This window comes from Centrocercus urophasianus, unplaced genomic scaffold, assembly GCF_019232065.1.
Source record: "Centrocercus urophasianus isolate 14NV4802_14NV808 unplaced genomic scaffold, USGS_Curo_1.0 seq_25, whole genome shotgun sequence".
Classification (NCBI taxonomy): domain Eukaryota; kingdom Metazoa; phylum Chordata; class Aves; order Galliformes; family Phasianidae; genus Centrocercus; species Centrocercus urophasianus.
Window position 1 is genome coordinate 12,780,075 of NW_024884811.1, and position 15,259 is coordinate 12,795,333.

A 15,259-nucleotide genomic window follows, 5' to 3' on the forward strand; every position below is an offset into this window, starting at 1 on the left:
GCAGTTTGCTTCAGAAGTTGTGTACTGTCCAGTTTGAGCAAAGCAGAATACTTTACTTAGTAGATTCATATTGCAATGAAATCTTACTGAGCTTTTTCAAAAGGAGGACAAGCACCTTTAGAAGTACATTAAAAAATCATCAAAATATCTATGCATCTTCGAAACCTAAATTCCAATTCCTTAGCATTAATGTAATTTGGGCATCTAACCTGTTCAGATCCTTCAAAACTTCTAATTGGAATCTATCTAGTACAAGTATATAAACATTTTATTAAACTAAAAAAAACCCAAATTCTCAGTCCAAAATGACATTCATCAAGAATAACATGCTATGAAGAAAAAATCATCAAATTAAGGCTTATTGTTTTCAAAAAGATGTAATCGAATAGTCATCTAATAGTCAAAATCCCTTGTGTAGACCTAGATAAACACTTAAATCTTATTCTCCTACAAAGAGTCTCCATCTCAATCTCTCTTTATGATCTTGGATAATTGCTCTATAAGCAGGCATTACAGCTCCCACTTCCCCCCCATCTTTCTTTGATTTCCTTATCAATTTGAATAGTTTTGCATGGCAAGATCTGTTTGTGTATTCACTAAGGATTTCTCTGAGAGCTTATTTGAGCTTATCTGCCCTATTAAGACAAAAATAAAATATCTGACATGAGCTTCTTAAGAGCATCTGTATTAGTCAGATATTCACACAGGTGAAATACTGTATCTTGAGAAAGAAGGGCATCTTGCTACTGTAGTTATGAGGAGCATTCTGGAAATGCCTGTATTTGATACATATGCTTATCTACAGAACTTTCATATACAGAAACAAAGACTGAGTCACCATGCCTACTGTCAGCTTCCAGGAGAGAGAAAACAATTGCGTGTGTTCAGAGCTGTAATGTAAGGAATTGCTGAACTTATGGGAAGCTCAGAGCAAAATCAAATGCAAAATGAATTTTGGGATGAACACTTCAGTGTACAGCTTTAACTCCATTCTCAGTATCAGTAGTTTACCAACGTATGAGGATGTAAAAATAGACTCTTCTGCTGAAAATACTTGCAGCCATATATCAAGAAAAAAAAAAGACCATCCTGAATTAATGTATAAACATGGATGATTGCACTGAGACCACAAGAAAAGAGTGGAAAAAAAAAAACACATAGAATCACAGAATTGTAGGGATTGGAAGGGACCTGTGGAGATCAACTAGACCAACTCCCCTGCAGGTTTTCTAGAATAGGTTACAGAGAAAAGCTTTCAGGTGATTTTCTAATATCTCCAGGGACAGAGGCTCCACAACCTCTCTGGACAACTTGTAAAGTTTTTCCCCCATGTTCTTATGTAATTTTCTGTATTCCAGTTTGTGCCCATTGTCCTTGTCCTGCTGCTGAGCACCACTGAAAAGAGCGAGGTCCCATCCACTTGTCTCTTGGACATTAGATATGTGTAAGCACTGACAAGATGCTCCTTCAGCCTTCTTCTCCCCAGGCTGAATGGTCCCAGGTCTCTCAGCCTTTGCTCATATAGAAGATGCTCCAGGCGCTTGACAATCTTTGTGGCCCTCCATTGGACCCTCTCTAGAAGTAACCTGTCTTGAACTGAGTCCAGAACTAGATTCTGTACTCCAATTGTGGCCTCAGCAGGGCGCAGTACAGGAAGAAGATAACCTCCCTCGACCTGCTGGCCACACTCCTTGTAATGCACGCCAGGATACCATTGGCCTTCTTGGCCACAAGGGCGCACTGCTGGCTCACGGCCAACCTATTTGTCCACCAGGACCCCCAGGTCTTTCTCTGCAGAGGTTCTCTCCAGCAGTTCAGCTGTTGACCTGCGCTGATGTATGCAATTATTCCTTCTGAAGAGTAGGACTCTGCATTTGCCTCTGTTAAATCTCATTAGGTTCGTCTCCACTCAACTCTCAAATTTGTCCAGTCTCACTGAATGGAAGCAAAGACTACTGGTCTATTAGCCACTCCTCTCAGCTTTGTATCATCAAAAAATTTGCCGAGGATGCATTCTATCCCTTCATCCAGGTGACTAATTAAGATGTTAAACAACACCGGATCCAGTACCAATCCCTGGGGAACCAACTAATTACAGGCCTAAAACTATACTGAACTGCTGATCTCTGCTCTCTTATTTCTGGCCATAGCCTTCCTCGTTGCATCCCTGCATGCCCTGACAACATTCCTGTATGCCTCTCAAGTGGCCAAACCCTTTTCCACAATCTGTAGACTTTCTTCTTCCACTTGAATTTTTCCACGAGCTCCTGATTTCTTACTTTTAGGGATGCAATAACTTGAGCTTAGAAGAAGTGATACTTAAATGTTAGCCAGCTTTCTTGGGCACTCTTGTCTTCCAGTCCTCTAACCTTTGGCATAACTTCAGATACATCCTTGAAGAGGTCAATGTTGGCTCTAAAATAAATCCAGTCCTAGTACCCATTTTTTACCCAAATTTCTACATATACACTCACATGGACCGGCTGAGAGTGTTGGGCCTGGAGAGAAGAAAGCTCCAACAGGGGCACCTGATACTGGCCGTTCAGTATCTATAGGGGGCCCATAAGAAAGAGGACAGACTCTTTTGCAGAGTCTACTGTGACAGGACAAGGGGAAATGGCTTCAAACTAAAAAAAAAAAAAAAGAGAGAGAGAGATTTTGACTGTAAATAAATTTTGTGGTTTTGTGATTTTTGTTGTCTGTACTCCATATCAGAACATCATGTAAAACAGTGGGAGTTACAGATCTAATGTTCTGGGTCGGTGGACTGCCTTCTTTTTGGGCGTTTTGGGTTCTCAGAGGGGAGGAGCGGCATTCTCAGAGTTCCTGGTGGCGCAGCCGCCGCTCTCCTCTCGCTGACTCGAGCTCTCTCTGTTCGCTGGGGAGAAAATCACACGTTTCCCCTGCAATGTACTAGGCAAGACCTTGTATTTTGGATACTTTTCTCTCCCATTTTGTTTCATTTTGTTGGATTTAGTAAATTCTGTTCTGTCTCCTTCTGGGCTTGTGCCCCGGTCATGGGCTCAGATCTAGAGATAACTCCATGACAATAAGGAAGAAGTTTTTTACACTAAGGGTGGTGAAGCACTGGAATAGTTGCCCAGAAGTGTGGCATATACCACCTCTCTGGACATATTCAAGGTCAGGTGTGACCAGGTTCTGAGCAACCTGGTCTACCTGTAAACATTCCTGTACATTTCAGGGGAGCTGGACTGGATGACCTGCAAGGTCCCTTCCAATTCTAGCAATTCTGATTCTATAGTGCTTTGTGGTGGTTCCAGTATTCAAAAAAGCTACCTGGTTTTGGCCTCAAATCCATTTTAGTGGCCTTCATGAAAGTTTATTAGTTAAGCAATCTTTGATATATTCTTTAATCTTCCATTGTTAGCGCAAGATATACCTCATATTAGAGAAATACTTATGTAGGGCTTAAAAAAAAAAAACAAAAACAAAAAAACCCACAATGAACAAGTTCAGTCATTCTATTTTTACCAAATCTCTGCATTTGTTATCTAGCTTTTTTAGTCCCAGGTAACAGAAATGAGGAAAAAAACATGTCCAGAAATAATGCAGCCATATTCAGCTGACGTCAACCAAGTTAAAACACAAACAGAAGAAAATGCAAGCAAAATGCGCCTACCTACATTACTTCTAAAATTATGAAGTTGCAAGGGTATAAAAAAGGTATTTTTAAAACCTACTTTGCCTAGCAGTTTGCAAAATACGATACTACTGAGAGAAGTCCTCATTCTTTCCTACCAGTTACACACATTGATAAGATGCCTCCTGAGCTTTTTATTCTGCAGCTTACATAGTGCCAAAACTTGGGTTTTAAAATTCCAACTCCTGATCACTTTCAATTACCTAGCAAAATTTGCTGGTGTAGAAATTGCTGCTAAAAACAGAAATAGAGCCCCTAGGTGCTGAAATTCAAGGCTGAAATTCAAATCTGCTCTGGGATGTGTGACTGACAGAAGCATGCATATTTTCAGTGCAGACATTCTTGTGTTAGAAGCCAACAGTGAAAACGATCATGTATCAGGTTCCTTGGCAGCAGTAAATTGTACTTACTTGATTACAGTTTAAGGAAATATTAAAAAAAGGAAATAAATAGAAGCAAGATCTCCTTTACTGTAGGCATTATGGTATCAACTTTTTATTTCTCTCTATACAAAAGATTTCACCCACAAATGACATGGAGCATGGCTTAGTAGGAATGAGAGAGGTAATACAAAAAAGATTCTATGTCAGGATAAGATGTAGGTCAATAGACTGTATTTCAAACAGTTATTAAAAGACCAAGAAGTAATACTGAATGTTGACTTAATATTTCAGCTGAAGATATAACTACCAAATTATGCAGACACCAGTCAGAATAAATAAAATAAAATAGAAAAAAAAATAAACAGGGAGGGAAAAGATTGACTGCAAATAGTTACAGATCGACACAGTTGAGCAGATAGTGTAAAGCTGTCTTTCCTATAGAACAATCTTAATATTTCCAGCAGCAGAGGTTAAGTAGCACTTTGTACTTCAGAGAAATAAAAATCCTTGCAAGTGTTCTTCTGCCTCTTTGATTTTTTTGAAGACTTTAAAAAAGGTTGTAAGCTTCTCATACAGAACCGAGTATGGATTATAAATGTCATATCTGTTCATCAGGTTTGGATGTTGTATCATCCTGAAATAAAAATCCATTAGATCTTATTTTTGGCTCACTCTGGGGTATTGAAGCATGGAGGATGTTTCTTGTGTTGGTCTTCCCTGACTGACTAAAACTCATCATATCTATAATATGCCACAGAAACGTATCAGCCAGAGCCCAGTAGCCTCCAGATTTCAATTATTAACTTTCACTTTTATCTGATCCCAAGTCAAAGAAAAGTAGTAAATTTAGTGGATGTGGAAGCTTAGATTTATTCTGCTAAGAAAGAATAAATCTGCTAAGAAATGCACCTTCACCTGATTGTTTGCTCTCACAGAAGAGTGCAATACTGAAACTGTAGATTTTCCATCTTTCATACATATTGAGGCTATTTTGGAGGATTCATTGTCATCATTTTCTGTAAAGAGCCTCACAGTTCCCTGCTTCTGCTGCTTAGTTTCTTCTACTAGGATATTACTCAGATTATTGAGGATGCGTTGCCAACACCAGAAATATCTCATAAGTTTACCACACCACCTAGACAGAGAAGATCTAGGGTGGTGGTGACCTCTAGTTCTCTAACAGTTAAGTACAAGTGCTGCAAACAAAACTTCAAAGACAGTGCCATTCCTCCCAGGCTTTCCAAAAAGGATGGCATTCAAGGAAGTTACAGAGATCCCTTTCTCACCCAAGTGAATTTGACAGAACCAGATAATCTTCAAAAATTGTGGAAACAATTGTTAACCTCACATAAACAGCAGTCATCTTCAAGTTCAGCTCCCAGAATTTGAATTGCCTTCTTCCATTTTGAATTCAAGATAAATAAAAGCTGTCTTTCCCATTCATTCTAAATTCCTGCTCCTGAAGGAGTATGTAGGAGGTTTATAACATAGAATCATAGAGGGTGTTGATTTGGAAAGGGACCATGAAGATCCACAGTATCAACTCCACAGGCAAGGTTATAAGCCACTACATCAGGTTGCCCATTGCCCTGCCCAGCCCAGTCCTGAACACCTCCAGAGTTGGGGCATCCACATTTCTGGACAACCTGTTCTAGCACTTCATCACACTCTTGAGAAAATATTTTCCCCCAGTATCTAACCTAAATCTCCCCTCTTTCAGTTTTAAATTGTTCCCTATTGTCTTATCACTATCAGATTGTATAAAGTTCTGTCTCCTCCCCAATTGTAAGCTCCTTTTAGTATTGGAAGGCCACAATGAGGTCTCTCCAGTTAACATAGGTTACACTGTTGTTGGTTTTTACTATGGACCACCTGATCAGAGTGAGGAAGTTGATGAGGTGATTCTTGAAGTGCACTGAAGATAACTGTCTGATGCAGGTGTAGGAGGAGCCAACGAGGAGAGGTATGCTGATGGACCTTGTTACAAACAAGGAAGGACTGGTTGAGGATGTGAAGGTTGAATGCAGGCTTTAATGCAGCAATCATGAGTAGAGTTCAGGATATTGCATGAAAGAAATAAGGCAGTAAGAATTTCAACTCTGTGATTCAGAAGAACCAACACTGACCTCTTCAAGAATGTATTTGAAAGTATCCTAAGAGTTAGAGCATCAGAAGGTAAGGGGGGGAGGGGTGGAACCAAGAAATTTGGCTGACATTTAAGAACTTCTTCGTCCAAGCTCAAGATTGGTGCACTCATAATAGTAAGAAGTAAGGCAGGAGAACATGAAGAAGCAAGAAGCTCACAGAAAAACTCAAGTGGAAGAAGAAATTCTACAGAATATGGAAAAGGGATTTGGCCACATGGGAAAAATATAGAAACACTGGCTTGCAGAGATGCAACAAGTAAGGCTAAGGCCCACTACAAATTAAATCTAGTGAGGGAGGCCAAGGACAATAAGAAGTTTGTTAAGTTATAAGGTAGTTGAATTGTGCAAGATCATTTCAGTTACATCACTGATTAAGGATGGCACATTTTCAACAAACTCTGCCTAATTCATTGCTTTGCCCATGTGTGCATCCTCTACAGAGCCAGCAGACTGAGTTCTCAATAGGCTTTCCCAGAAACAGCTGACTTCAGTAGTTGCACTTTCCTTGGGAGAAACCTCACAATTTTGCTCCAGAATAGATATGACTTTTATCTGCTTCTGAGATAAAAAGAACAGCTGTCTTCTCCAATGAGAGAAATAATCATGACATCAAGAGAGAATTCTGCATGACTATGCAGGTACTATTAACACTGAAGCTGTTTCTCCGATCTGAGAAGAAACATACCCCCCTCAACAGTTTGGTGCAGCATAACCTTTTATAGGGTCCCAGAGTCCTTCCATCTTCTTATTTCCACTTTCAGATGCTATTCAACAAGTTTAATTCCAAGCCACAACTTGCAGTTCCATAATCCAAAATAACAGTACAAACAGCATTTCATACTTGAAGGTAACACCAACTTTGAAACAAATTAGTTCAGTGCTAGAAAAAAAAATACTTGCTTATGTAAAACCAAATCCTATTTTTAGATTCTGCCTTATGGTCCTTTGTGATCTTCTTCAACAAGCCTGAGCAGAAATTAATACAGGAAAAAGGATCCAAAGCTCTTAGATTTCCATCCTATCTTCTTTGAATTGCCTTTCTTTGTGTTATATTAAACAGTGATAACAAAGTAAGAGTGATACAGATCACTAGTCCCATAGGACTGACAGCAGAAGCATCCCAAAAGATTTCTGCTGAACAAAGCTCAAGAAAGGTACGCTGCAGCTTCTAAGTTTTCCACTTCAAAGATCTTAGTAATTATACAGTTAAAAAAATAATTTTATCATTTTACAGAGGTATTAAACACCCTGAATAACTGAGTACAAGATAAAAGATTGCTGTAGGAAAGTGCATACATTATAGTGTCTGCATCCTTAAGAGTAAGAAATTCGGGAAAAGGTGGCAAGAGGCCTGCCTGAATGAGCAAGGAACTCATGGATAAACTGAAAGGAAAGAAGGTGCATGAAATGAGGAAAAAAGACCTGTCCATCTGGAAAGAATATAGGAATATTGTAAGGACTTGTAAGGATGCAATAAGGAAGCCTAAGGCCCTCTTGGAATTAAATCTTGCAAATGAGGTAAGGATAACAAGAAAGGTTATTAACTATATCAAGAGAAAAATGAAGGCTAGGGAAAATGAGTCCCCTACTAAATGAGGTGGGTGCCTTGCTAACAGAGGACGCTGAGAAGGCAGATACTGAATGCCTTCTTTGATTCTTTAATGCTGAGACTAGCCCTCAGGAATCCCAATCTCTGGAGTTGAGAAATTCTGGTTAAAGGAAGACATTCTGTTGGTTGAGGCGGATCTGGTCCGGGAGCACGTAGCCAAAATCAATGCACACAAATCCATGGGGCCCAATGGGATGGATCCACGTGTGCTGAGGGAGCTGGCAGAGGTGATTTGCTGAACTGCTCTTTATCATTTTTGAAAGGACCTGGCAAATGGGAGAGGTGCCTGAAGACTGGGGATAGCTAGTGTCCACTCCAATCTTCAAAAAGGGCAAGAAGGAATATCCAGGAAACCACGCCAGTCGGCCTCACCTTCATCCCTGGAAAGGTGATGGAACAGCTTGTTCTGGATGACATCTCCAAGAAATTGGAAGAGAAAAAGGTTATCAAGAATAGCCAACATGGATTCACCAAGGGGAAATCATACTTTACCTGATAGCCTTCTATGATGTCATCACTGACTGGGTAGATGGGGGAGAGCAGTGGATGTTGTGTACCTTGACTTCAGCACTATATTCTTTGTCGTGAAAGTTGGTGCTGTGTCTTATCTTGTTCAACATCTTCATCAACTACCAGGATGAAGGGATAGAGCCCACCCTCAGCTGGGAGGTGTGGCTGACACACCTGAAAGCTATGATACCATTCAAAAAGTTCTGGACAGACTAGAGAGTTCGGCAGGGAGGAATCTGATGAGATTCAACAAGAGCAAGTGTAGAGTCTTGCACCTAGGGAAGAATAGTATGTGCCGCATACATCAGCACAGCTTACGTAGAGACTTACCTGCTGGAAAGGAGCGCTGCAGAGAAGTGCTGGGGTGTCCTGGTGGACAACAGGTTGGCCATAAGCCAGCAGTGTGTCCTTATGGCCAAGGCCAATGGTATCCTGGGGTGCATCCTCAGGTGTGGCCAGGAGGTGATCCTCTTCCTATACCCTGCCCTGGTGAGGCCACATTTATAACACTGTGTCCAGTTCAAAAAAGAGAGGAATCTTCTGAGAGTCCAGAGGAAGCCCACAAAGATGATTAACGGCCTGAAGCATCTCCCTTATGAGAAAAGGCTGAGTAACCAGGGTCTGTTCAGCATGGGGAAAAGACCACTGAGAGGGGAATCTGATTAATGTTTTTAAGTATCTACAGAGAGGTAGGAGACAAATGGATGAGGCCAGGCTCTTCTTGGTGGTGCATAGCCAATAGGATAAGAAGTAATTGCCTAAATCTTGAACATAGGAAGTTTCATACGAACGTGCAGAATAACTTACTACAGTAAGGGTGACAGAGCACTGCAGCAGGTTGCCCAGTTTGTGGAGTCTCCTATGGAGATGTTCAAGGCCTGGCTGCATGCCTACCTGTGCAACCTATTGCAGTGTATCTGCTTTAGCAGGAAGGTCGGACTCAATGATCTTTTGAGATCTCCCCCTCCAATCCCTGCAATTCTGTGATGTCTAAACTTTTCCAGAGAGTACCAAAAAAAGCAAGGACGAAAGTATTTACTTTTTTTTTTTTTTTGATAGAAGGTAAAACAGTGCCACCCACTGCTTTTCCAGGGTATCCCCTTGCCTTCTGAGAGCTGCAGAAAGGTCAACATGCCCTTTTGCAATCACTTAACAGCCAGCTAATCCTAAGCCTTTCCGTCCGCCTACTCTCCAACACTGTGCTCCTCTACAAGGTTATGCATTTAGAGAAATATTTCAGCCACCAGTAAAACTGCACAGAGGTAAACCTCTCTTTTAAGAGTATGTTCTAGTATACCTGAAATTTTGCATCATCCCTTCATCACACCAGAAACCCAACTCCACCCACCACTACTTTTCAAGCTAGGCCCAAAGTCATTCTTTAATATCAATATGCCTACCCAACATTTTGTGTTCCATTCAGCTTGGAAGAAGCAAGTTTTGAATCCGAAGTTCAGCAGTAATCTGAATTAGTAATACTCAAGCCTTGGTAAATCAAAAAGAAAAGCATTCAAGGATAGTTCAAGCTCAAGGGAAAACAGATTCCAAATAATGTGCAAGTTCTCCACAGTTCTTGAGGTGACAGCATTAAGATGCATATGCATGTTCCTAGCAGGATCTCCGTAGGGAAGCAGGTTTCATCATGTTTGTACTACTTCCTGATCAATACCTAAAATTTCACTCAACATGTACCTGAAGTGCCAATCATTCACTCTTAAGAAACACTTTCATTCTAAGTTCAGTTATTCTTTAAGTGAGTAAGTGCTGAAGAGTTTTGTTTTGGTTTTTTTTTTTTTGTTTTTTTTTTTTTTTTAAACTCCCAGACACAAAATTAGCAAGTTTTCACTGGTCCTAAACACCAAGACAGAAGTTAATAGACAAAGTAACCAGACAATTGAATGAATTCATATTTTGCTACAGGGGTTCAACAAAGAAATATAGATCTGCAGAAAGAAGGTACCGGTGTGACTTTGAATACAATATTCTTTTAATAGTAATTGTACACAAATGTATTGTAGACATTTTTTCATTGTACAGTACATTTGAAATTAAAATATAAGTCTCAAACATAATGAAGTTTGTATACTGTATTTGTTAGACATATTTGGCTAAGAACAAGGCATATTCTAGCCCATGCTTCAGAGTTACAATGAAGTTCAGGTACATGAACAGGAATATAGTTTAATGATTTATAACTCTTTTGGTCTATTTAACAGAAAACCAACCAACTGAAGCAGAACTTCATCATTAAATCCTTTCACACTACCATCTTCAACAACATCATACAGTGGCTTACTGTCGGTTCCCCAGCAGATATTCTTCCGAGAGTTTTTCTGAATTGTTTCTGCAGTTAATGCTAAAGTATTTAATTGGTAACAAAAGAAAGCAAAGTATTTTCCATCTGTCACTACAGCCTGTGATACAAAAGGACGAGTCACATCTGCTTCATTCCAGAATCCTACAAAAAAAAAAAAAAAAAAAAAGCACTGATTATAGGGCTCACTTCTCATAGCATACACATCTAATTCCCACTTCTGAATACAGCAAAATACTAGCTGAAACTAAAAAGATAAAACATAGCCACTAGTTAAAAGTTTCTCAAGATCAGAGACATGCTAACATAACTAGGTTCTGTATCTAGCTCCATTTAAAACCTGGACACCAATCACAATGTTAACACAAGCTCACTTTCTGTAACAGAGTATGAGAGTAAGAAACCTTCTTTCGCTAGAACAGCAGATCACAATTCAAAAGATTTTCAGGGCAAGGTTCAAAGTCAACTGAGACACTACCAGTATTTGACAAAAGAATCACCAACTGACGAAAAAACCTGTAACAAAATGCTGCTGTATAAGATATTTTTTTTCTCCTTCAAGGAAAATGTTTCAAAGGGCTCTTCTCTTTATTTCAAATCAAGAGGTGAACTGCAAATAACTATTATGGATTGATTCTTCAGTACTTCTCATTTTCACTCTTGCCAACAGCAGATGGCAAGTAAAGCACAGTGAAAGTGTATTCGAATGCTTCAAACTACCTGACAAGAATTTGAAAGAGATCTTAATTTCAGCTTCAGTTTCTTGAACAGCATAAAATTTTGAAGTGAAATTACTATCACACTCATGACATTTATTCTCCAAAATACTAACTGTATAATTCTTCATAACAGAATCCTAAAAAAAAAAAAAAAAACCAAAAAAAAAAAAAAAAACCCCACAGCTTTCCATTTGGTTTACCTCCTAAGAGAAGAGAAAGATTGTTATTTGGCACTTCATACACAATAATCTGCTACCTCTACTGGTAGCAGGTACAGGAGGTCAGTCTCATATTTTTATACTGTTACCATACATGTTTTTTAGAACAGCAGCATCTCAAGAAAACAAAAAATGCAACGTTTTCTGGAGAAAGAAGTAAGCAGAAAATTCATCTACCTATCCATGTATTCCCAGATGCTTTTTCTGCTTGTTTTTACACAAACAGGAATAAAATCCCACAGTGATCGTCTTACCTTGATACATTGCTTGTGCTGCTGTCCAAGCAAAGAGACTTGCAATACCATTAGCTCGATAAACAACTTCAATCTGATCCTCAAGATTTGCTACCTTAAACCTCTGCCTATTCAGTTTATCAGGAATAAGATGAAACTGGGTGTGGCCATAGCAGCATGGATCTGCTACCTTTGATCCTGTATCCACCAAAAACAAAAACAAAAAAAATTACAACTGAGTAACAGAATACTCTTTGTAATCCAGAACAAACAAACAACCCACAATTTTTCACTATCAGAGCCCAAAACTCAGAAAATTAAAACCTCTACCATAAATCTACACAAATATTGAGATTCTTCCTTTAATGTGAGAACTGACTGCTTTTTGCAGAAGTTCACATAATAAAATATCTCTGAAGGATATCTACCAGTACAAAGCATGTTTTTCTGATGAATTTCTATCCAACTCAACTCCTTTAAACAAACCCTGAAACAAAATACAATATGTACAAGAGGACACTATTCCTCATTACATAACTGATATGGATCTATCTATTGAGATTTGTTTATTATAATATTATATAATATGTATTGTCATACATTATAATATAAATATATAAATAGATAGCTCTCTCTGCTGAAAGAAGGTAAAAGGTCAGGTGGAGTGTTTTTGGGAGAGACTGTTGGCTTGCTATTTTACATAGAAGAAAAACAGCTAATGTTTCATGACCAAAAATTCTTACCTATAAATACCTTGTTTTCATACTGTTTTTTGAACAATGGCAGTTTGGATGGTTTGTGATCAATAACAGGAACATCTCCAAGATCTGACTCCAGTGGCACAATCTGGAAGAAAACAAAAGAAAACAGCCACTACGTAACCCATGTTTCTGATATCAGGAAGAATACAGAGTTTTCTGGTCAAGCACAAGAAAGTAAAATTCCTGCTTACAGACACTATATATAATTTACTGAAAATACATTTGCAACAGAACTTCACGTCTTAAAGCAAGTGATAGTACATTCATGTTATATTCATATCTGAATTTTCTGTAAAATTCAAAGTCTTGTGTGAAATAGCACTAACAATATATACAAAAATAGTTCTAGCAGCAGTCAAACTAACACGTAGCAGAAGAGTGAACTTATTCTCATTGCTGTGCATTATGAAACATTTCAAGGGGTGCTAGGTAAATTAAAAAGCGTGTCCATGCATAACACTATGTCACAGAACATATCCATTAATATTTAAAAACTAATGATGTAATCATGTAACTGCTGAAGCCACACAAGCTTGTGTGTTCCTACCATTTATTAATGAGCTTATTCTCAGAAAATGCTGTAATTCTGACAAGATTTAACTGATTCCATTTATTAGTATTAGTGGGACTTGGCTGCACTGACAGTATAGGCAGTAATCAACCACAAATGCGGGTGCCATAGCAAGTAGCGGGGACTTCTTGCATCACATATTTGTACCAGTTCTGGCACAAATACTTGTCTAAAAAACTGTGTGTATTGAAACATTTGACAGTAATACCTAAGCAAACTGTGCAATCATGTAGGCAAAGAGTTTTACAAATAATTTAAGGAAAGCAGAGCATAGTTTTAAGTGTGATGGAAGGAGCGTAATAGATCCTTACAGGCTACATAATTAGCACTCTGTGAACATAAATGAGAAGTGTCAGAATACCAAATCACGCTCAGAATTTCAAAAATCAACTGTTATGCTCTGTTACTAGATACATGCTTTTATTCTTTAATTTTCATTTTTCTCATCATCTTACTTATTCTCCTTCACTAATAAAATTACCTTCCACATCACATTCCTTATTTTTGACTCCACTTATTGGCACAACCATAAAACTTAAAAACAATTAGCTAATGGTAACAACGTACTTAAAGCACAAGTATGAACATTATTAAGTTCAGAAGGCTTTCTCAATAGCTATACAGCATTTACTTACACTGCAAGCCTTAAGAGTGGTAAGACACAGAAATACACTATGTAATTTGATTAACCAGGTTTTGTACGTGCTGCACCACATACTACTGCACAGCTTCAGCAATAGAAATATAAATGAAAATACACGTTATTAACTAGCTGTTGAAAATAGTCACACCTCTGGAAGCTGCTTTGGTACACGGATCTGGAGGTGCGGCTTATCATCTATTTGAAATCGCACAGGATCGACTCTACCTTTTCGATGTCCATGAACAACAACTTCCTCACCATGATGCCAGTAATAGTTTACTTCAGGGTTTAGGTCTGAAACAGAACAAAGGAGCAGAGGCAAACAAAGATCACACACTTGTATTTTAAACACAGCAACACAGCAATACAGAAAGACAAATCCAAACCTGCTCACACCGCAAGAAACAGCAGCGATGAGATCAATAGCAATGCTCAATACGCTGCACCTGTGACAATCCCACAGAGCTCACAGCCCTGCCCAGAAAGCCCGCATCCCTCTCCCACCACCCAACCCCACTCCGCACCCAGAGAGGAGGCAGCCAATAGCGGGTTGCGCTTGCATAGAAAGGCGGCAAGGGAGGAAACAAGCTGCGTGAGGAAAGGCGCGGGTGTGTGGTCCTGGTCACGGTAGAGGAACGGTCGCTTCTTGTTCTGATAGAAGCTCTCCTGCAAGAGCGCATCGCACGCGAGGTCACGCAGCACGTCCAGGCCCAGCTCTGCCACCGCTTCGGCTGCGGTCTCCGTCGCTGTCGCGGCCTCAGGTGCTGCCGCTCCCGGCTCCAAGGCCTCCGCACCCCCCGATGACGCAGGCCCAGCCGCCGCCGTTCCCCGCTCCAAGGCCTCGGCAGCCCCCGCCCCGGGCCCCGGTGCTTTCTCGACCACTCTGGGCGGCAGCCCCGGCACGAAGGCGGTCTTGGTGAAGCTCCGGTACCAGCGGTCGGCGTTGAGGGCGAAGGTCTGTGGGTAGACCATGTACTTGGGCCGCTGCAGCTTCCCGTACAGCCGCAGCTTTTCCTCGATAGTGGCAGCCTCGTGCACCTGCTGGTAGAAGAGCTCCAGGCGGCGCCGCTTGGCCGCCTTGCTCCTCGCCGTGTGGGACGCCACGATGGGGGGGTAGAGCGGGGCGGGAGCGGGGGGGGGGCGGCGGCGGGGCTGCAGGGTCCTGCGAGAACCAGCAACGGCCGTGCCACAGCAACCGCCGCCCCCTGCACGCCGCCATTTTGCAGAGCTGCGGGACAGCGGAAGGGCACGGCGCCCGGATGAGCAGCTTGATTGGACGGCGGACACCACGTGAAAGAGACAACCTCCAATCCGCGCGCTCCTACGGTAGAGCAAGCGGTGCCGGGAAAAAAATATAGGGTGGGGTTTTAAAGTGAGTCACGCCGCCACGCGCCCGTCTCCAGGAAGGGCGGTGTCGTTTACGCGCATGCGCTTCTGTTTTCCCGCCGCCTTCTGGGGACGAGAACTACCTCTGCTAGGAGGCACGGTGG

General features: G+C 40.7%; 1 protein-coding gene across 1 annotated transcript; it reads right to left on the bottom strand.

Moving 5' to 3' along the window:
- Positions 1-10,275: 10,275 nt before the first annotated feature.
- Positions 10,276-14,988, bottom strand: MRPS30 (mitochondrial ribosomal protein S30). The gene is given in 6 exon segments (XM_042825705.1): positions 10,276-10,768; positions 11,816-11,992; positions 12,538-12,640; positions 13,918-14,063; positions 14,294-14,912; positions 14,914-14,988. Coding segments are annotated over 6 exon segments (1,389 nt in total). The 3' UTR covers positions 10,276-10,499.
- Positions 14,989-15,259: the final 271 nt, after the last annotated feature.